Source organism: Ostrea edulis, chromosome 10 (assembly GCF_947568905.1).
Source record: "Ostrea edulis chromosome 10, xbOstEdul1.1, whole genome shotgun sequence".
Lineage (NCBI taxonomy): Eukaryota > Metazoa > Mollusca > Bivalvia > Ostreida > Ostreidae > Ostrea > Ostrea edulis.
The window spans coordinates 28,637,913-28,662,016 of record NC_079173.1 but is presented as its reverse complement, the minus strand read 5'-3'; the positions used below and the strand labels follow the sequence as shown (position 1 = coordinate 28,662,016).

At 35.7% G+C, this 24,104-nt stretch overlaps 1 protein-coding gene across 6 annotated transcripts in view; it reads right to left on the bottom strand.

The window, feature by feature from the left end:
- LOC125665695 (corticotropin-releasing factor receptor 2-like) overlaps positions 1-24,104 on the bottom strand; it is a 42,537-nt gene that overhangs the window by 7,003 nt on the left and 11,430 nt on the right. For all 6 annotated transcript variants that reach the window (XM_048898462.2, XM_048898466.2, XM_056152403.1 and 3 more), the window contains exons 2-6: positions 11,733-12,430; positions 6,087-6,191; positions 5,157-5,281; positions 2,767-2,876; positions 389-515 (exon numbers count right to left, since the gene is read on the bottom strand). In XM_048898462.2, the coding sequence (XP_048754419.1) occupies positions 389-515; positions 2,767-2,876; positions 5,157-5,281; positions 6,087-6,191; positions 11,733-11,865 (600 nt within the window). In that variant the 5' untranslated portion in view covers positions 11,866-12,430. The remainder of the gene's footprint in view (positions 1-388; positions 516-2,766; positions 2,877-5,156; positions 5,282-6,086; positions 6,192-11,732; positions 12,431-24,104) is intronic.

Genomic DNA, 24,104 nt, shown 5'->3' with positions numbered 1-24,104 from the left:
ATCATTCATTCATGAAATACAATAAAGGATGTGTAGTGCTTTATAGATTCAACAGACTATTTTGTGGATTTACACAACTAGTAATACATTCAAGTGGTCTTAACAATAGGAGTTAAATAAAGACAAGTGCGCATATATTCATTTATTGATATATTTATCTTTCAATCCATATGCCTTTTAAAAGTGTTATAATTCTACGTAAAATTGTGTCCACTAATTTTCTTTTTATAACAATTACGATATATTGATTAAAGTATGATCTTCGTCCTGAAGGGATGTATAAAATGTATATCGTCAATGTGGTCCTAAAAACCCCCAGATAATAATAGAATGATTTCTTTCATATTCTCCGGCCTGATATAGTCAGTGGCTAAATTGTATTACTCACCACTCTCATGTAGTACACATCATGTCCAAACACCAGGGGCTCAAACAGGAAAACAATGATAATGAATCTAAGAATGAAAGAAACGACTAGATGTTTGTGGATTGTCACTCGGCTGCACTGTAAGGATCTGAAAAGGGAAATATAATGGAATTGTAAATTCTTAGAGAGTATTTCCTCACTGTATGACTATTGTGTGGGATGATAACTTTCCTCCCAAGGACTTCATGAATGTTAGACAATGCCCTGTATATTCACCATTTTGTGCAAAGGATTAAAGGAAAATGGTTCATGTATTCAGCGACGTACCGGGGGCACGTGACAAAAATGTCTAATCTTTCGAGCCAATGATTTCGACCCAGAAACAAATATATGCGGGGTTTTTTAAAAGACAAATTAATACATCCTTCGGACGAATTACTTTGGTGAATTTGAAAGTAGAACCGTCTGCATAGTATATACAAGTTAAACAAATAAGTCAAGGGTGTCGAAATTAAATAATGCAATGTCCCCGCGACGTTCTGCCGAGACAGGTCATAGACTGCAGTCGATCAAATAGAGGCTGCAGGAGATCGTACACTTCCACAGCATGAGAAACTATTGTATGGTAATAATCGTAGGATTAATCCCAAAGAAAGTACGGAATATGGTAGAATATGTACTAAAACAACTATTGGGATGTCTACGATATGATGTGCCCCAAATGGCCGCAACTGCACATCTGGTCCATTCCTGATGATTTTAGAAAACCGAGATACGTACATGGAGTATATAAAAACAAAAGGGTTATTCAAATCAAACTATATAAATTTGGAAGCGTGGAATAGTGTGTTCAGTCTACAAAGTAACGTAATCTCAGCAGTATAAAACCAGTCAACGAAATGGAGTGTATTTTGGTACTTAACAATTGCTCTACCTTACAAGATAAATCCTCAAATTGCTTCATTTTTTCTTTGCATCTCTGCGTAACAAACATTCGGTTTTGGCGTTATCCTATGTCACGAGAAACATCAAATTTGATTTAGTCGCACTCTTGAAGATCACCGATCGACCACATTTATTCCGGGAATTTACAACTAATTCCAAATTATTGACTGGGCTGATGCACAATTTCGGAGTAGGTGAAACGTTGACCGAGGTCTGCGAGAATAAACAGGGACTGCCCCCTTGGATTTTCCACAATTTGTTGTTGTTTATCATTTTTGTAGGACGTACATGTACATGCATATGACATGTAAATGGTATCATTATAAGATTGTTCATTCATTCTAAAAATTAATTTTAATTTTTAAAAATACACGAGGGCATGAACTGCGATCCTTTACGCCAGCATACCTCATAATGTGCGCTTCTTGAAAAGTATACTGGCGTGAAGTGTTCCTAGTTCATACCTTTCTGTATTTTCAAAAATGGAGTTTATTTTAATGATTTACATTTTACTGTCATTTCTGTAAGAATGCGTTAAATTAGTCTAACTTTATCAAGATTCATACGCACATTGTTCACGTTCATGAAGAAATGACTATCATTTCAATTGGTAAAAAATATCGAAAGACTGGAAATGTGAAAAATACAGTTTCAATCTTAACGTTTAGTGTTTTGAACAAAAATAAAGATTAGTCGATAAGTACATTATGGCAATTATAAGGTAATTTGCTCAATTTCAGATAGTGAAGTGGAACCTTGGCATTACTGGAATTCACTGGAGTCAATTATTAGAAGGTGAACCCGTAGATAAATGTGTAATGACTACAGAAAATTGTGTGAATGTAATTGTCAGATAAAGAAGCAAAAATTATCCGGTGTTTCTAAATCAACACTACATACGACCACAATGTGAATTAGTGTAAACTATCTGTGATGATTTCATTGAAATTGTCCCATGGGGACCCGGGTTAGAATAGGTCCTCAGTACCCCTTGCTTGTCGTAAGTGGCGACTAAATGGGATGGTCCTTCGGATGAGACCGCAAAAGACCCGATGCCCCGTGTCACAGCAGATGTGACACAATAAAAATCCCTCCCTGCTCAAATACAGCAAGCGCCGAGCATATAAGTGCACAATTCTCGAAGGGGACATTAAACAGTATACAATCAATCATTAAAATAGCAAAACAATCAGGGGTAGTGGAATATTATTGCTATGCAATTCTTTTTAAGTATTTGGGAATGAAAGTAAATCGACATTGCTTGGCAGATCTCATGTATCAAAGCCACGTGGTGCTTTAATCTCATAAAAAGTGCTATTCATTATAGAATATTTTCCAACACTATTTCACCATTCACATTGACCTCTATTTTTGGAACAACAAAATAATGACTTAAACCTCGAATATAATGAAAAGAAGACCACCCTACTAATGTGTACATTGACAGTACTCACCTGAAATAGCAGAAAACAAACAGGGTGATGCACAGACAAAACAGCGATATCAGGCTACATCCGAAGTAGATGTCCCTCATCACAAGCACAGCTTTAGAATGCTCCGTTGTCTGAAAGCAGGTATTACAGAAAGACGTTAGTTTACATCAATATAGGCATATGTACAGTTGACACTGGTGTTTTCTTCTTTTCATTCGTTCACACCCATTACAGTCTATTCCATTTGTATTGAAATATCGTCTATATTTCTGGTATATAAACTCTTAATTTTGTATTCCTTATAGGATTTGAGAAATTGATCACTTGTTCGTTGTCTTCACCTTATTAAACTGCACGTGTCTCCTATATCAAAAGTGAACATAAATGCATGGTACCAATATTCATATAGTTCAACACCAGTTATATTGAACTATGAATATAATGAACAATTCAGGTCTGTCCCCAGAATTTCAATATATCCGGAGTAGACTGTATAATGAACAATCAGATCGGTCCTGAATTTCAATATATCCGGAGTAGATTGTATAATGAACAACTCAGGTTAGTCCCCAGAATTTCAATATTTCCGGAGTAGACTGTATAATGAACAATTCAGGTCAGTCCCCAGAATTTCAATATATCTGGAGTAGACTGTATAATGAACAATTCAGGTCGGTCCTGAATTTCAATATATCCGGAATAGACTATCCTGGCATTCTAAGACCAAGACAAACATGTTCTGACGATGAGGTATTCAATGTATAACGACCATAAATGGATGGCGGGATTTTTGTAAACATGGTATCATTTTTGAAAAGTTTATTAAACAAAAATAATCCACCATAGGAATTTACAAACTTTTGTTTACTGCTTGATTTATTTCACCTAGAATTTAACGTTGAAGTCTGTGGAAAGAGCATTTATTAAGATATGTTCAAAAGAAATTATATTTTTAAACAAATCTCTCGGTAGAAAGTTACATACAATTTCTCGTTATGAAGATATGAATCAAAATTAATCATTTTAATACCACACACATTTTTAGAAAATTAGATTTTTTCTTATTTTTACAACGGGCAAATAACTTTTGAAAAACGTCCCAAGTGCCAAAACGTCACCTTCTAATCATTATAGTCCCTGTGGGTCTCTACAGTCCAGTAGCTAGGTACGTCGTTACTAGCTTGAAAATACGGATGTATATTTAATTGCTGTGATAAAATTTAGAAATTCATTTCAACATTAAGGAGTATCTCCCTCATGCATAGCTCTGATCTTTACACGAATTTGACTCCAGTCTTCGGCACTCTTTTTGTTTAGTTCTTACATGTTTATTGTTATTTCGGATTTCCAATATTTCAGCTTGAGTATCACTGAAGAGACACTATATGTCGAAATGCGCATCTGGTGCATCAAAATTGGTACCGTGTAAGCTTTACATTATCAGTCTTGTGAAATTCATCTACTTCTCTTTCATCATTATTTAACGATAAACATTCATGTTAATTGAATTCCTTCAAAAATTGTTCATTATCCTTTCGTTATACATATAAAATGAATATCTTTACAAAGAGACTCTCCATTACTAGGTCTGACCGTCTTTATATCATTATGTCATTCCAGTCGTTGTAAAATCTCAATGAAAATATGGTGACATACATGTATTGTTGTTTAGGTATTACCGTAGGTAACTTTTCCTGTTAATAAAACACATTCGTTTATACGCCATTTCTATAAAATTATCATACACGTAACAGATCAAAATTTGTGGCTCTTCATCTACAACTACTGGCGTTCCCACGTGAGTGAACCATGCTCGAGTGGAATGTAAAATAACGCACACACATAGAGATTATATGGATGACGACAGCATTCTGTGAGGCATAATTGTTTCGGTTAAGTCAGTAAATGAATCATTTTCTAAAACATCTTCTGTAATTTAGAAATATTATCGCTGTTCGTTATCTCGACTTTTTAATTATCCACCTGTATCCGCATTTTGATTTACAGACAAAGCGGCGTAATCAGGCACTACTTTCTCGTGTCTCGTTTTGAAATCATTTCAATCACACCATATCAGTTCGCAGTGCCTAATCACGCATATGCTCCATTTTTCTCAACCAAAACACTGATATCCCATAGTGTAATTACATAACAGTGACATTTCAAGGATTAATTTTGAATGTTTTGAAACAATATAGGAATCCCAAGTTTTAAATAGCTATTATATAATTCAATTCATAGGTAGAACACAGGCATTATCGCACTTTATTCTTATACACACCAAATTAATTTTGAAAATAAAACAAACTTTTAAAAATGAAACTTAGATTACCTTTCTTTAATTTTGTTTAGGGTTCACATCGAGTTCGATAAAATTAAATACAGTATATACTTTAAAAGTGAATACTTACGAGTGGGGTAAGATCAGTTTCGTGGGTCGGTTGGATTTTGTCGAGGAAGTCTATACACTGTTGGTAATCTGTAATATTTTCCCAATTTCCATTTGCGCCACAAACACGAACCGCCACTACATGCTCTAAAAGTTAAAGAATTAAAAATTATGTTTATACTCTTTTAAAAAAAATAGCATATACTTCCGCTAAACCCTTTGTGATCATTTAATATGATAAGTCATATAACTAGGCTATTTTTATTTATTCATTTTTTAAAAGAATTTATGCTGATTAGAACGATTTGAAATTCATACATTTCTCAGCATAGTTGAGTACGGATGTGTTTATTGATTGATTGTATATTGTTTAACGTCCCTCTCGAAAATATTTCACTGATATGGAGACGGTGTACAGAGTAGTCTTTCTTGCTCTCTTATCCAAAACATAATGTGCTTTTTGCAGACCTTTGTTAAATCAAATGTTCATATACAGCCATGCGTTTATTTTCAATTCGAGAAAATAGACTGTATTTTATATGAGTTCAACTTCATTTAAAATTGATCACATGGAGACCCAGGTTAGAATAGATCCTCAGCACCCCTTGCATGTAGTAAGAGGCAACTAAATGGGGCGGACCTTCGGGTGAGAATTACCGCAAAACTGAGGCCCTGTGTCACAGAAGGTGTGAAAGATAAAGAACCCTCCCTGCTGTAAGCACCGAGCATAAGCCTAAAGCTTTGCAACCCTTCACCGGCAATGGTGACGTCTCCATATGAGTGTAAAATTCTCGAGCGGGGGGGGGGGGGGGGGGAGGTTGTTAAAAATATACATTCAATGAAACATCTAAAATGGGACAACGCTTCATTGTCGATACACTGGATCTAAAATTACAGTAAATTCTATGTTCTATGTAAGTGTATGTATTGGATGTAATTACGAGCTCTTTACCGGGTGCACCAATCTCTGGGGGACAGGAGGCCGTCACTGTTGTGTTAGCTTTCGCAGCGTACCAGCAATGAACCAAGTCATGGTGGGGTTCACAGTAAGTATCATCTGAAATACAAAAGCATATGCAGACTAGAGGTATACCATCTGAATGACATACTAGCATCATATCCCATGCGAAATATAGAAGTCAAGTAGTATGCATAACATGGAACATAGACCTCATCCGATATGTCGAGAAGCATCACTCAAAACCTGAAAAATACAAAATTTTGTCTCATCTGAAATATAGAAACATGTTCCTCGTCTGAAATATAGAAGAATGTTTCATCTGAAATATGATATACTCCGTTATGATATGGGTGGATATTTTCTAATGGGCTGAAATACCTGTCTTTGCAGATTCTATAACCTTGTATTTTCTCCAATTCGAAGTCAATCAATCATTTGTTTGTAGCGATATAAAACTATACTTAAAACCATTAAGACGTTTAGGGGATTTCAGGAAACCTGATTCAGCGTTCCAATTGTATGACCTTCAATGATACATGTCGTCTTGTATGGTTTTCAACTGTGCTGTCCAGGGGTCCCTGTTTGCCTTACTCTTAATTTTGTATTCTTTATAGGAGTTATATTATATGCTATTGATCAATGTTTGTTATCTTCACCTTTTCATGATAAGGGTGTATTTATAAAACGCATAGTCTGGTATATCTGGGGGTCCGTGTTTGCCCAACTCTCTAATTTAAAAAAAAAAACATTTTTTTTTTGGTATTACTTATAGGAGTTATGAGATTGATCACTGTTCGTTATCTTCACCTTTATAGCAGTTATGAGATTGATCACTGTTCGTTATCTTCACCTTTCATAGTGAGGTTTGGGCTAGGAATCATATATATGTCTCTTCATGCTGCACAATCCCACTGCAACTCAGTTTTTTTTCTGAGTAATGATCATTTACATGAAAGGTGAAGATAACGAACAGCGGTCAATCTCGTAACTCCTGTAAGCAATACAAAATAGAGAGTTGGGCAAACACGGACCGCTGGATATACCAGAGTTGGGATCAGGTACCTAGGAGGAGTAAGCATCCCTGTCGACCGGTCACACCCGCCGTGAGACCTATATCTTGACCACGTGAACGGAGTAATCCATAGTCATTATATAACACCCGCTGTGAGATAAACATTAATGTAGACATGAAAAATGACATTTATTGAAAGAATGAGGCAAAAATAAGAAAATCATAATAGGGGTCAGAATAACGGCTACTCACACACTGTAAAATGGTCTTGCAATATGCTGATCTCCTAACTTTGCAGATGTACAACAAATATGCATAAAAATAGAAGCTACATAAAAATGACAATCACAAAAATAAAAATGCCACCAAATGTGAATTCCCAGACCAATTTGGGCAATCATTTGGTCACCAAATCAGTCGCAAACCTTCCAAGGCTATTTAGGTAAATAATTGTGCGTTCGGCTGAATTTGATACAAAACGAAGGTAGCCGAATATATATTCAATCATATCAACTTTGAATTTAAAGTACTTGCCGTTTTGTATCAAATAAAGTCTTAGGCAAAAAAAACCCATCAATTTGTGAGCTGAACATGATTCACAATAAATATCATTATTCTTAATTGAATCCCGTGATGAACCGGGTTGGAAGTGGTCCTCAGTGTCCCTTGCTTGTCGTAAGAGACGACTAAATGGGGCGTTCCTTCGGTTGAGACCGCAAAAACCGAGGACCCGTATCACAGCAGGTGTGGCACGATAAACATCTCTCCCTGCTCAATGGCCATAAGCGCCGAGTATAGGCGTAAATTTTGCAGTCCTTCACCGGCAATGGTGACGTCTCCATATGAGTGAAATATTCTCGAGCGGGACGTTAAAAACAATGTACAATCAATCAATAAATGTCCCTAATTGATTCTGCCCGACCTAGTAAGATCTGGAAACTGTTGTAACGTATATACCGCCTTTATCTCTCCTACTTGAAATCTCCATACAGAATACATGTATCAATAACAAGTCATGATGTATGTTGCAGTTTGCCACCAGCGTGATTTTAATTATGAATGAATTGAAAAGTTAATACTTTCCAATGTAATATGATGCAATTATGAATTATTATGTAATAATTATGGTTGACAATGATATTGTTCAAAATCTGATCTGAATTCATACCGAGAAAATTAAAATAATCAAACATGACCACACATGAATATGATTATCCAATTAACCTGAATAATACACGACGTAATAATTAGATAAGATCCTAAAAACACGTTCCTTCTGGTCTGAAGCCGCATGTCATGACATAATAATAACCCACAGACAACATAACAATGAGGAAAGCCGGAGGGGTGAAGGTGGTTTGAATAATCGCAATAACTGCAAGACAAAGACTTATTCTGTGACATCTTGAAAGACAATAGATATTATTATTATTATAAGAGTGGAATTCAAGAACAACGTCATTTTAAATCGGGCGTCGTCCAATCAGACTAAGGACAAAGTCGTATGAATTCAATTTTACAAAATTAAAAAGAAAGCTGCAGGAGAATTCCGTATGCTAATAAGCAAATGGTGACACACATTATTATTTAGTTTGTACTCGACGTCATCTCGATAAGACAGCGATGGAACGTTTTTGCCCTCGGTAATTACTTCGTTCTTAAGTGAAAGTGATCACTACTCCTCATGTTTTTCTATTTCATGGACGATTTGTAATTTCCCCATCTTTGTCACAATGACACAATTTCTAGCTCCTCCGTCTTTGTGTTGACGGCTCTTATGAAGCCATTTGATTGAAGACACACTAATCATTACCGCCATTGCCGGAAATGACATCACAACAGACCAATTCGTATTTGAGGCCCAGAAGTGTCAAGTTCCTTCTTCCCACGTGGACTATAAATTAATGTTGATTTTACTCGTTCTGAAAATTCCTCATATCTGTGTCAATCTTTTGAAAAGATAGATAGACAAAAAAAAAAAAAAAACTTAAATCGCGTTATTCTGTGGAGTTAACCTCACATTTATGGATTCCAAGTTATTTCTTGGTCCGTTATTCAACCTCCAACACAAAAAAGAAGAAAATAAAACATCACATTATAAATAAGCACACTGATGAATCACCTGATGGTAATAAAACGCTCCGCGCCACTTCCTGCCAGACATATAAAGAGGAAGTATTCTCAATCGGAGATTACCATCAGACGACAGCATCAATGCCTTAATATCAGGTTACTAAGAGGTAGTCCTATATAACGCACATTCCCTTACACACAATTTATAATATATATATATATATATATATATATATATATATATATATATATATATCAGATTATAAATTGTGGATATATATATATACCTTTTACCCAAGCATTGTAAAACTTGTATTGACTTTTAAATATCGGTTTTCAATAAACAAGGGAGTTAAAAAAAACCCTGTGAAATACATTTTTAGATATAGTAGATGCTGTACTTTCAGGGAGCTAGAAAAATGAAAATAAATTCACAATGTATGGAATAAGCAAAGCTGTAATGCCGATATGCATGCAATAGTATACTGTACTATAGATGGCTGGGTCGTGCATCTACATTAATAATCATAATATGTTTTGGTACATATAATACACTGCATATAGCTGCAAGTTTTCTATCAGAAAATTTAAAATACGAAACAATGGACAGCAAAGCTTATTCGAATATAAATCTGGAAACAGACGAATATGGAGCTTAGCATAATCTAATCGTCTCTATTTCTAAGTCTGAAATGTTACTTCAATATTGCCGGATCGGCAGTAGGAAAATAAAACAACATATCTATGATCATACACAATGTATATACTCGGAAATTCTGATAAGACATATTCCTATTATCAATGTTTGAATAAAAGGGATGTGGATTTAACATACACAATTCTATATGGCTGTGAGCTTTCTTTGTGGAAACTCAACATACATAAAAAAGCGATGGCTGGAATTCTTAAGAATATATTTGAATATCATCTTGAGGTCAAATAATCTTGGCTTGAGGAAATATTAAAATGATTGTATGACTGTATGTCTCGTTCTTTGTGTCGTGGCTTAGAAATTTTTATTTTTATTGTTGTTTGTGAAGGTTTTGAATTCGCATAGCATAAAAATTAAACTCAATGAAAAATGGTTTTAATTATCGATGTTTCAAAAAAATCCTTCAACTCAAAGAATTTTTTTAATTCATTTCTTATGTACATGCGTGTATATTTCAAAAACATTCATCGATCGTTCATCGGTTCATTCTGAGAAATCAGTCTTAGATTATAATTAACTATCATGTTGGTATGCCTAAGTATATTGATACATAATTCATATGTCATTGGATCAAATGCTGTCTGACGTGTTTCATATTAATTTACATACATAATTTTGATTGCGGATTACTCCGTTTACCTGATCAAGATAAGGGGCCTACGGCGGGTGTAACCGGTCGACAGATGATACTTACTCCTGTTAGGAACATGATCCCACCTCTGGTGTGTCCAGGGGTCCTTGTTTGCCAAGCTCCAAATTTTGTATATCTTATAGCAGTTATGAGATTGATCATTGTTCGTTATCGTCACCTTTTCATGTTTTTACAGGGCCGATTGACTTAAAAGTTACCAACGAAGAAATGTGATTAGAACGGTCCGCTCTAAAGTCATAAGTTATTAACAATACCATATCAACTTTAGAAAAAAATGATGGAACAAAAAACTTATGCGAGATCGTATTGGACTTTACTTTTTCGTGAAAATTTATTGTTTAAAATTTCAATTTATATTTTTTTTTCTTGAGTTAAGAAAGTGTGCTGTCATATTTAATATTTGTTACTCTGACCTACGCATGCATTATTGTAAATATTAAACTTTGAATTTTTTACTTCGTAAAATGTTCAAAAACACAAGCACTTAAATCTTTGAAATAACATAGTAAACTTTCAATACTTTTGTCTGCATGTAGTACATTAAAAACGTGGTGTTATTTTCTAAAGTAAACTACTAGTATATTTTACTTAGAATTTGTAAGAATAGAGATCCGGGGGGGGGGGGGGGGGGGGGGGGGGGGGGGGCTATGACCATAAAATGAGAATACATGTACACTAAGTCTAATTTTTTGAATTGATCTAATACATAAACTCTTGATATCCATATGTCAGTGGCATTTATATGACGCTTATATTCTAAATATCTTTAAAGTTGTACCTAAAATATTGTGCGATTTGACCAAGTCGAGGGTATTTACAAATCTCATTCTGGATTTGTTTATGGTTATGGGACCTGATTCTTTTGTTGCGAGTTCGAGTCACGCTGCAAGACATAGGAAAGCGACCCCTCTTCTATATTGTAATTTTACTGGGTGTTGGAAAATAAGAGATTTAAAACATGACATTTTTATGCTAGTCCATAACAAAATTAACACGTGGCACTTTCGAGGAAACATGCACATTCGTACACTACATTACAGGTAACATATTCTGGAAACTAATAAACAAATTACTAATAATTTTCTCAATGGTGTTTAAATATTACGAATGCATGCTCGTGAATTTCACCTTAGAAAAATACACATGGAAAAATAAGTCCAACATATAGCAAGCATAAGAAAGACTTACTTTTTGCTCTCGTTACATTGACACTTGAGTGAAGTTGACATTCTAGCTGCAGATAATCTCCCCATGAGATACCTGTGGCCACCTGTTCGGTGTGGTCAAGCACGTGCTGATCTGTTGCTGTGGTCAGTTCCATCTTTACTTCACAGTATTGTTAAACTTCACTTTTTTCAACAAGTTTTCTCGTTGTCTATACCTATTTCACAGCCGATTTTATCATATTTTTCTCTCTCTCTTTTGAACTTCTATACAACTTGTATGCACCAATGAAATTCACTTATGTAAACTGTAAGACATGATAAGTATATTCCACAATCCAAAACATGCTTAACACATACAAAAGAAGTATGTTTCACGGAATGACCGATGCCATTCAAATTCACTTTAATAATTACATGGACTGTTTCCCTGATTCTTCAAAACGTTGGAGATTTGAAATTCCTCATCTAAATTGCATATTCTGTCTAATACAAAAGATACAAAGTGTCCTTCGATTGTTTTTCCGCACACTAAATACACAAAAATCTGAAATCCGCAATAAATGATAAATCTGTGCAGGACTGGATATATCTGTATATAGCGTTGACCGGTCGTTAACTTGACGGTAGGCTGTTGAAACACCTTTCGACTTCTAGTAAGACGAAATCTTGTGCACTTTGGCTTCCTTTCGAACAGATCAACCGCTGAATCAATAACGTCATCTGTAAATGATAAAAGGATAGAATACAACATTCGCGCACGAGACGCTGACAATTATTTATCATTGCCTACATTATGATGACAGATGACGGGGTATTTCCTCAATATGATATTGATATATTGATATTTTCTTATCACAAAATCAGGATTATTACAAGGAATGACAGAACCCGTCTTAATTATCCCTTGCTATGGTCAGTGAATACCATTCCCTGGTAGTCCGCTCCACTTCATTTAACAATGTGGTGATCGATTGGTTTCCCTGTTTAAATAACATGCTGATGTTGATCAGTTTTCTCGGGGTGTTTCCTTGTCATGCTAAAGCTGCAAATGAGACTCGGATTTGGTCGGAGAAGCGTATAGTCTAAAACAGCTACATGTACTGCCTACATTTGAGGTCCAGGTTTGATGAGAATTAAAGCCATAACCTCTTTCATTCACAAAGTCAACACATACTCCGCCGTCTCAAAGCCAAAATTCTACCCCCCTCCCTCCCACAAAACCAAAAACCTGCCCCACGCACTAAGCCAAAATTCTGCCTCACGCACAAACTAAACGCAAATTCTGTCCCACACACAAAGCCAAATTCTGTCCCCCGCACAGAACTAAAATTCTGTCCCACATACAAAACCAAAATTTTACCCCATGCACAATACCAAAGTTGTTCCCCCAACCTCAAATTCTACCCCACGCACAAAGTTAAATATTCTGTCATATGCACAAAGTCAAAATTCTGTCCCACGCACAAAGCAATGTCAGATCTGTCTAATTCACGAAGTGAACGCTCTACATAGTCAAAGTTCTGCCTAACACACAAAGCAATGTCAGAGCTGTCTAATTCACGAAGTGATCGCTCTACATAGTCAAAGTTCTGCTTAACACAAAGCAGGAGGCTGTCACATTCACAAGGTCAACATACTCAATCACAAAACCAAAACTATGCCCCACTAAAAACAACTAAAGCTCTGCCCCATTCAAATGAACAGAACTCTGCCCCACGCGGAAATCAACACTGTAATATACTTTTGAACATACTATCTATCTTATTCCATTTCAATAATTCACACAATTTTTAAAATCAAGAATTAATTCATGCAGTGAATAATAAACTTCCTCTCCAAGGAAATGTTACATGCAGCAGATAACAAGGTATCTTGAAAAAAGGTTTTGAAACTTATACAATTACTTTTGCATGAGTTTAGGCGGTTCACATGACAAATAATGTGAAGGGGTACCTTAGCCCTTATTAGAATAAAATACGTTGAAACTAATTTGTATTTATATGAACAAGTTGCATGCCACAAAGTAGTACATTGAGCAAAAGAAGATAACGAACAGTGACCAATCTCATTATTCCTATAAAGAATACAAAATTAAGAGATAGGCAAATGCTGACCCTTAGACACATGAAAGGTGGGATCAGGCGTAGAAAGATTTCTCATTGAAAGGAACAATACAGATGAAGCTGTCTAAATGATACAGTTAAGATATTTCCTGTGAATGATTATTACAATCTTCTTCAGCTATACAAAAACCATTGAAACTGAAAAGGGCGACATGATAAACGTTGATCGCTTTATGGGCATATCTTGTGGCCTTATTTGTTCGCCATCTTTTTGCTCTGGTTTTGTTTTGATGATTTTTTATTTGTCATCTTATAGCGTAGCATTATTTAAGTTATTTTGTCTTCTTTGGGGGAAATCAGACTTTGAGTAATTTAGCTTTGGAGGTACTTTGATGTAGAATATATCAACTGATTTCCCCCCAAATCTTCTGTTGAAGATTTCTTTCGTCATTTGGTATTGTAATAAATGACAATTTTTTCAATCTCAATCACTCTTTTGTTCAGATTTTTAATGACAGCAAAAACGAGCTACGGTGAGCAAAGTTTGGGTAATAGAAGCTGATAAAAATAATTCGCTTTATGGGAGCTCGTGAAGTATACATTAGCGAAATCACATACTTTTCTTATTTATAGAAAATTAACATTAATAGCATAAAACCATAACGACATTTTCTGTGAATTCATAGTGATATTGCACCTTTTCAAGATATTTTAATTAATCAAGAAAATACGAAAGTTGCCTAGAGTAGTTTCCCATGGCATATTTCTATTTTGGGTAAAGTATCAAAATTCTAAGATCTTACCAATGTATCTGTCTAACTGCAATGGGAGTTGAAGTTGTTAAAAATCATAATTAGATAATCCAAAATTTACTCACATCAGTGCATATATAAAAGAATCCCATTTAGTTTCATTTGTCTCCTGTATATATGTAACCTCTAGAACCAGACCCATGCAATTGTAAAGACCTGGCACTATGCAATCCCAGGTTCTTAGAGTCTATATTTGCACTTTTCGGTTAGATACAATATCACGTAAGGGTAAATACACAGTGCGAAAGAAGCCATGCAGGAAACACGATTTGAGATTTCAGTCTGTGAGTAAATGGTTTTGTATTTGAGAGGATTATATGTACAATCCAATAGTATTTTCTTCGTTATAGGGAGTCAGGATTTAACAGATTTCATAAGCACTAAGCATTTAAATGCAGTGAATATCGCGCTATGTAACTGATATCTCAATAGCACATTATTGTATGCGTAGATCTCAATATGTTACATAATTTTGTTTACAAAGCTATATTTTCAGTTTCTAGTCATATTTCTAAAATCATTTTTTTTTAATGTCAACCATATTTGAGCTACAATTATTCAAAACCAAGACCACCAGAACACCATTAAAACACTCATTCTGTGTCTCAGTGAATGTATTTTTGCATACAAATGTTTGTTCATTTCTTTCTTTCTTTTACGTTTTTTCCAGAAATGTTCTCTCACATTAAGACATCACAAGCTGTAGGTGAAATACCACAAATTTAGACTTATGCTCAGCGCTCTGGCCCGTAGCAGTAAAGGTTCTATAACGTGCTAAGATCTGTCGCAACACTCTAACACGCAAATCTCCGTTTTTAAGATGTATCCGAAAGACCCGTGATTCTGACTTCTAAATGCTGAGCGTTTGGCGACATAGCAATCACTACCTATGTTTACGACTTAGGTACGACGCGGCCATGTCATAAAGGAGATTTGGACTCACGACCTTCCGGCGATCACCAAGCAAACGCTCTATTACTGAGCTACCGTCACCGGTAGATACGTCCTAACCGGTAGATATTCGTCCTAACCGGTAGATACGTCGTAACCGGTAGATACGGCTTAACCGGTAGATACGGCTTAACCGATAGATGCGTCCAACTTTCCGATAAAAATGTCCCTCCACTCCTTTTCTAAAAGACATCATTCACTTGCATTAAATATGTAGAGAAAATTAATTTCTAAATCCTGTTATGAAGAGTATACTGTAAATGGGGAAATGATTGCGGTGATTTTAATTTCACTATGTTCTCGGTCGGGGATTGCCCCTCAAAATTAAAACAACCGCAATCATTTTGCAAGTGTGACACAATACGTCTTGTCATAAAATTTGAATTCCGCGAAAATAAAACCACCGTAATTACACCAGTATGAAAAACCGCTAACTTTTAGCACCGCGAAATTAAACCCACTTAAGTATACGTATGTTTTTGCAGTATTCCTTGATTTGAATGACAACACAGGTGATTGTATTTTATCTAGAGAGCTAACACTGGATAACATGTCAATGTGAATTGATGTGTAACAGGTATAATAAGATACAACACTACAGTGTTTTAATGCTACTTAATTGATTAGTTCAGTATACCCATATTGTCAATCATATATCATGAGCTCGAACCCCGCGATCGGGGTTTAAATTTTTTTTTTCTTTCAGTGATTGCTATAAAACCTCATGTTTCGGTACAAGAGGTGATTTTTTTAAAGTTTTCCATAAAAAGAATTAATTGTACATATCTCAAACTTGCAATCGATATCTAAGCAATCTATTCCATTTTGTCCCCCCTTCTTATATTATCAAATTGTATGAAAGAACACTCCATATCGTGACTAAGTAGATAATTAGGGCACAGAAAGCATCTTTGTTTACCATAGAATGCCAGCATTTAATTTCCTGAAATGACGGGGGCCCTCCGCGACAACAAATCCACGTGCTGACTAAATGAGTGGGCTTCTTTGTCAGAATAGTACTCCAGAATAGTCGTGTTAGCTATACTGTGCTAATGACCAGGCACATCGTGAATGAAATGGTTAATTATAACAGATTCGTCCATTCAATTGCAAATTAGGACTCTTGTAAAATAGTCTTCATTGACAGAAAATGTGGTTTGGGGGATTTGCAGTCATCCAGTGAATACCAAACACGAGAAGAGATACTAAGTAATCTAATTCAATAAAAAAAGTATTTACATTAACAATAAAAGTCATCTGTGCCACAAATTGATACGATATTTTTAATTAAAAAAGGAAAACAAATTTGTCTCACCAAAATTGTTGGTTAAATACGAGAAAATTGTTTACAATGAAAAGTTTTCCATTGATTTGAGTATAAATGTGAGATTGATGTGACCAACAATAACATATATCTATTGTTTTGTGTTGAAGCCCTAGGATTACTCTCTGTCGTATGAATACCCAATCCCCTGTTGTCACAATTCGATTTGTTTTTTGGTAGCCTGCCTAGATTTAAAAACTGACCATACGCAGAACAAGTTATTGCGTATCGAATCAGTTTAGAGACATAAACATCATTTGCAGGTGTTAATGGAACATTGCTACATAGATATGGAAAGCTGACAATAGAGAAGCTAAAGTCATCCCGTTTGTCACAAATATGAGTTGTTAGTTTGCCGTTAACATTTATATTCAATGAAACATCTAAGTATGTTGCAAATGTGGAAGACTATGTGCTGTCTTTTATTTCGAGTTCACTGAGATCTATCGAATCATTATATGAACAAAAATAATAATAATTATTTTTTGATTAAACGTTGTCGATATATCTATGATTGATTGATGATTTCCGCCACACTCAAAATGTTTTCAGTTATCTGGTGGTGCCCAGTTTTTATTGGTGGAAGACAGAACCCAGATACAATGTACCTGGGAAGAGACCACCGACCTTCTGAAAGTAAACTGGGAAAACGATATATCTAAACATCGAGTTGAAGGCCACAACAAGAGATATGTTCTTCTCATGTAGAACCTTTTGAATAAATTCTACCTTGTAAGAATGTAAAAAGCAACAGACCAACTAAGAAAGGAGTACAATTGAAACACAGAACCACAAATGCGGAGACAGTATGAGTGCAATATATAAAAATAAAGTTCGGAAGTATTGTGGATTGATAAAGAGTCCTTATTTACTGGAATGCAGACTGCTGTCTCTGAAAAAGAACCATGTTAAGTCGTGTGTCGTCGTTTAAAGATTCCATTTTAATTGGCTTGTCATTAATGTAGCTATATACTACTTCCTAACGATGTCATTCAGCAGATGACTTATCCTCAAGATTCAGTTTTAGCCACGGGGAGCTTCTAGCGAAATCAAAAAGGATCAAACAGATCGCCAGCCAATATAATGATCTAATACTTATATAAAAATTCAGAACAAACAAAAACCTTTTGGTAATCATTCAGAAAGGATTCTGTTCTTCTGTACAGCCAAGGTTTTGGTCAGTTATTTATGATTTGTAGTTAGTAAGATGCTTTATGCAGACTAGTATAATTAAACGAGAACATCCTAAAGCATGACGAATTATTGATAATCAATATGAAAGGTGAAGATAACGAACAGAGATCAATATGCTTTTATACGTGGGTAGATAAAGACATGCATGACATTTTAGTCAGACTCAAGCTTACCACAATTAAAATTTTATGCATGGAAATAAATTCCAACACATGTACGTAAACACGTTGAATACTGCTTTCAAAATTGATTTAATGCATGCCTACATAACTTCATGCCTATATAATGTGTATTATAACCTGCCTATTAAATCATCAATATCGATGTTGTGTTTTACAGTTTCGTGGCCTTAATACAATTTCAATGACGTCATTTACCAACATCTTGCAAACACTGGAAAGAATAACTCTATGGCCGTTATAACGATCTAGATCAATACAACCTATCATTGGGTCAAATGCTATCTGACATGTTTCATACCAAATGCTACATGTAGGCCGTTCTCTACACAATGATTTTGATAACAAATTGCTCTGTTTACCTGATTAAGATATAGGGCTCAAACGGATGTGACCGGTCGACAGGGGAGGCTTTCTCCCCTAGGCTCTGGTGTGTCCAGGGGTTCGTGTTATCTCTGAATTTTATATACCTTATAGATTGATCACTGTTCGTCATCTTCACCTTTTCATAGTGCATATCTTGTAGTTGTGCGTATTTTGGCGGGAATGCATATGTTGGTTCATTCACACACAGCTATATATATATATATATATATATATATATATATATATATAGTTCGTAAAAATGAATTCAGTATTTGATACAGTAAATTCATCCAATAATAAAAGTCAAGAAACACAAAACTCTAATAACATTTCACTGTTAGCGCTTTCGGCTTTAATGCCTCTTCAGACAGTTATAAAAAATTATATATATATATTTATATATATATATATATATATATATATATATATATATATATATATATCTCGCAAAAATGCATGAATGCATCGCCATTTACATTTCTTTGGGCTAACGAGTGTTCCAGATTGTTTTTTTTTAGCCGCAATTGTGTTCAATTTTGTACTTGTTTCTCTAGATAAAGGGCTTGTCAATGCATAAAATTATTAGTTAGTCCCAAAACCTTTTGGCAAGTATCAAGCTTAAAATGTGTATAAGAAATGCGATTTTTCATTTGCAGGATTATCAACACACGAAAATATTCACTACTGGCGTCCTTAGCCTGCCTTGCGTACATTTGTTAAGCAATCTCATAGCAATTCTACAGTCGAGACACGGGACACACAAACAATCCGTACCATTCACACATGTACTTTAATAGAATATAATAAGCAAACCTTGAATGTTTAAGCCAGAAGTCGCCAGTGTGATTAAAAGTGGTAACAATAATTGATAGCCTTTTAAAGACAAGTGAAAACTTATCGCCATATAATGCGTCTAAAAGTACAAATAGGTTTGTTTTTTTAAATAAATAAATAATATCTGCGTTCTTAAGCACCGGGTGCAAAAACTAGTTACCACTAGCTTTCAAATGGTATTCAATTCAATATGAAATCCGATTTCCCTGACGAACAAGTCAGAAAATGAAAATCCTTCTCCCATTTTGCTGATATGTGATTTGGGTTTCAAGGTTTGGGGGGTTTTCTTACTATATTTTTATATCTTTATTGTCGGAAATTTCAAGTGTTGTGACGGATTTCCCCCTGATGACCTCACTGGTGCGTCTGAAACATCTACATTTAGATATATATGTAATAGATTTTGATACACTTCTATTTGATGGCTTGGCATGGCTATACATGGGTCTTCATAGTAATAGTGTTTTCTTACATAACTAATATTTTAATTAGTAACTTACATAACTAATCTTTTAATCATTGAATTAGTATATCAAGATTACACATCAATTACATGGGTCTTATAAGTTTATTTTCGGAATATAATGCCCTAAAATAGAAACATTCCTGAATACAAATAATAAAATATAAGCCATTTTAAGGTCAAACCTCGGATTTAAAGGTGTCCAGTGTACTCGATCCGATTAAAAGGTGAGGCGAGAGTTTTTAGAGATCCCAGCTTAGTTATAATTAGAAGGATAGTCAGAGTATTAATTGTACGGTGAGCGACAATTGTGACACTGGGGAATATCGTATACGGATAACGATCTGTTTATAAATGACTAGCACTTGTACATGTGTAGAACAGCCAGAAAAGATGCGAGATTTAAAGCGAATTTAAACAGCAAGATAAGGTCAACGAGACCAATCCCGGTACCAGCACGAAACATCAATATGCTTAAGTATGTAGGACGATAGAATAAATTAGAGCAATCAGTCGCGATAGTTCAGTGGTTAGAGCATTTGTTCCGTAACCGGGGGGGGGGGGGGGGGGGGGGGGGGGGGGGGGGTCGTAAGTCCGAGTCTCGCTCGGGTCATGGTCGCGTAAAACATAAGATAAGAGTGATTACTCCTTCGCCAAACGCTCCACATTTCGTAGTAATAATCACGGGTCTTTTGTGTGACGACCCGTACCGCGACCGATGTTGGTTTGTTCAAGATTTTCCCTTGCTGCGACCCTGAACGCGATGCGTAAATCTAAATGTGTGGTAGTTTACTATAAGCCTAAATGTGTGCTACTTCACATATTCAATTGATGATATCTATCAGGCACGCAGAATCAGGGCTGGACACTCTTTTAAAAACACAGACCATTATTAAGTTTGTTATGTTGTATTGCAAATAAATGATGCATTGGGTGATCCCCCCCCCTCCCCAATATTTGTAACAGTAGTAATGAAAGACAAGAAATTGTTTAGCGAACTATGGCATAGTGAAGTATGATTATAAATAGCAAAAGACAGCACACGATTTAAAAAACCGAATTTTGGGGAAAAGATCTTTTCTATCATAGCAGAGAACTTCAAATTTGAATATGGGCCATAACGCCTAGTCTCTCCTTTCTTTTCTGCAACACACAACCGCTATATTGTCATTGAGTTATTTTTATTTCGTCCTAAGCTGAACCTAAGTGAGAAAATAGGTCCTAATACGAATCAGGGATATCTACAGATTATATTTGATGTAAATATGTAGAACCAATTCCAAAAAATGTCATAGCCAGCAACGGTCCTGTCCGCTGAAAATGTTCTGCGCCATCCAATATATTAATCACATCGTTTTACATTTCATTTCCCAGTTTATCAAGCCATGCTTCAATTGCACTTTAAATCAATGCCTTCCAACAAAATAATGTATTATGTAATCAAAGGTTTAAGTACCGACTACAGACACCATAAAATGACCACATTCATTTTGTAAAGGTGTATTTGTTTATTTATTTTACGTCCCGTCGATAATTTTTCACTCATATTGAGACGTCACCAGCTGTAGGTGAAAAACCACAAATTTAGACCTATGCTTAGCGCTTAGGGCCGTAGCAGTGAGGGTCCTCTTGCGTGTTAACGCTTGCCGCAACACGGGAGTCCGTTTTTAAGGTCAGATCTGAAAGATCCGAGATTCTCACTTGTAAATGCCGAGCGTTTGGCGAAAGAGCAATCACTACCTATGTTAAGGTAATTTCAGAAAGAAAAAAAAACAATTTTGAAAAACAGAAAAATGATATAGCATGAGTAACAGTGAGTGCAAACAACAGCACATCCCCCACTTTCAATTATAAAATAGACTAACGTGAGCATCCTTTTCAAATAAATGAATTTGTACAATGTTGATGTGATTTACCATAAATAGAACCGGTTTCAAATGTTGTGAAAAACATTTAAGAGTTATTTTATTATATTTGCAGATTGTAGGCATTTAATCCATTGCTTGGTGTTCTTGGAGAAGAAACATGTCTACTTTCTCAGTCAATTCAACTGCAGGGGACCGGCTTCGGCTGAATATCAATCTGATATATGGAATTTAAGGAATACATGTACCTGCTGTGAATTATCCTGCTAACTGGGCCTGTCTATAGGCTAATGATTTAGAATGAGTTTTATGCTGCTAGGCTAAACTACACAAAGGAACCAGATTCGATTTGGTATTATGTTGGTATGGGACACCTGCTTCGATTTGGTATTATGTTGGTATGGGGCACCTGCTTCGATTTGGTATTATGTTGGTATGGGGCACCTGCTTCGATTTGGTATTATGTTGGTATGGGGCACCTGCTTCGATTTGGTATTATGTTGGTATGGGGCACCTGCTTCGATTTGGTATTATGTTGGTATGGGGCACCTGCTTCGATTTGATATCATCTTGGTAATTGGATCTGTTTAGGAATACCTGCTTTAGCTGTTTATCATGCTGCTAGTTGGACCTATTTGGGGATACCGGCCCCGGCTCGGTATTATCCTGCTAAATGGATTTGTCTAGATGTACATGATTCTCCTTACTGTGCATATCTATGGGGTGCCTATGTCGACTGGTTTTTATCTAATTAATATGAACTACACAGTTGTAACGTGCTTTAACTAGTTATTATGCTTCTAAGTGAAACTGCATGGGGCTAGCTACTTCAGCAGGTTACCATGTTGCTGGTTGGACCTGTCTAGAGCTACCTGCTTCGGTTATATTTCACTCTACTATTTAGACCTGTGTAATGGTACAGGCTTCGACTGGGTATTATATGCAGCTAGGTGGTCAGGTCGGCTGGATAGTATGATGCTTTGGGAACTGTCATGGAGGTACTTGATTCGGTTGAGTGTTACGTTAAACCTATTTGAAGACTCCTGCTTATCTGAGTATTAACGGTAGGCTGCTATATAGACCAATCTAAAGAAGCCATTACTCGCATTCTCGTACCATCAAGGAAACCGAAAAATACGAATTCGCGCCTTATTTTTCCATCGAAGAAACGGTTTACAAAGGACATTCTGATGAACACTAGTTGGCGTTTATTTGTATTGCATTTACATAGGGACTCTTTGGAATATGGTAATTCGCCATGCAATTTCTCTGACGAAAATAGAATAGCTGTTTACCATTACACAGCGTTAGGGTGTATACTGGAATCACCATATCCATTGTCTTACTTGTACATTAATAGGTGACGATAATGAACAGTGATCAATCTAATAAATCCCACGAAGAATACAGAATTAAAAGAAGGGCAAACACGAGCCTCTTGACATGCTAGAGGTGGGATTAATTGCCTAGGAGGAGTAAGCATACCATGTTGACCGGTCACACCCGCCGTGAACCCATTATCTTAATTAGGTAAACAAAGTAATTCGTAATCATAAAACGACCAAAGAAATGATGTGAAACACGTCAGACAACATTCCACCCAGAGATAGGTTGCATTTGCAAGTTTATATCATCATAACAACCATAGAATTTGCAAACGTTGACTTTAAACAAGACTGTTGTAACCCCTGTAATATATCGATCGTGGGAGGTCGTGAGTTCGAGCCCCGCTCGTTCCACATGGCCGCGTCAAACCTAAGACGCCAACATAGGTATTGATTGCTCCTTTGCCAAATGCTCGACATCACGGATCTTTCGAGTATGACCATAAAAACGGAAGTCACGTGTCGTGGCAGGCGTTGGCACGATAAAGAACCCTCACTACTACGACCATGAGCGCTAAGCGTAAATCTAAATTTGCAAATATGAGTGAAAGATTCTCGAAAAACTACAACCAACAAACCAAATGCTGGGTCCAGAGAGGGCAAACAAACATTTTTTTAAAAAGTGCACCCATCATGTACTTTTTCTATAGATTTTTTGAGTATTGCATCCCTTAGTGTTGAAGATGTTAACATTATAACTCTGGTATGACTATAGTTGGGAATATCTAATTTAAGCGTATGGTGTCCTTTTAAATCTCGACGACTTTCTAAGTTATAAACACGTACTTTAACATTTAATTAAGGAGCCTAGCAATACAGGATTCAAAATGACAAGAATTAAAATGGAATAGAAACACAGATGAAGAATTTCCCGATAACTCGTTCTAAAAGTTAACGCATAGAATACCAGAAGAACACAATGAGTTATACATTTGCATTGTTTTGTTGACGCTGTAGA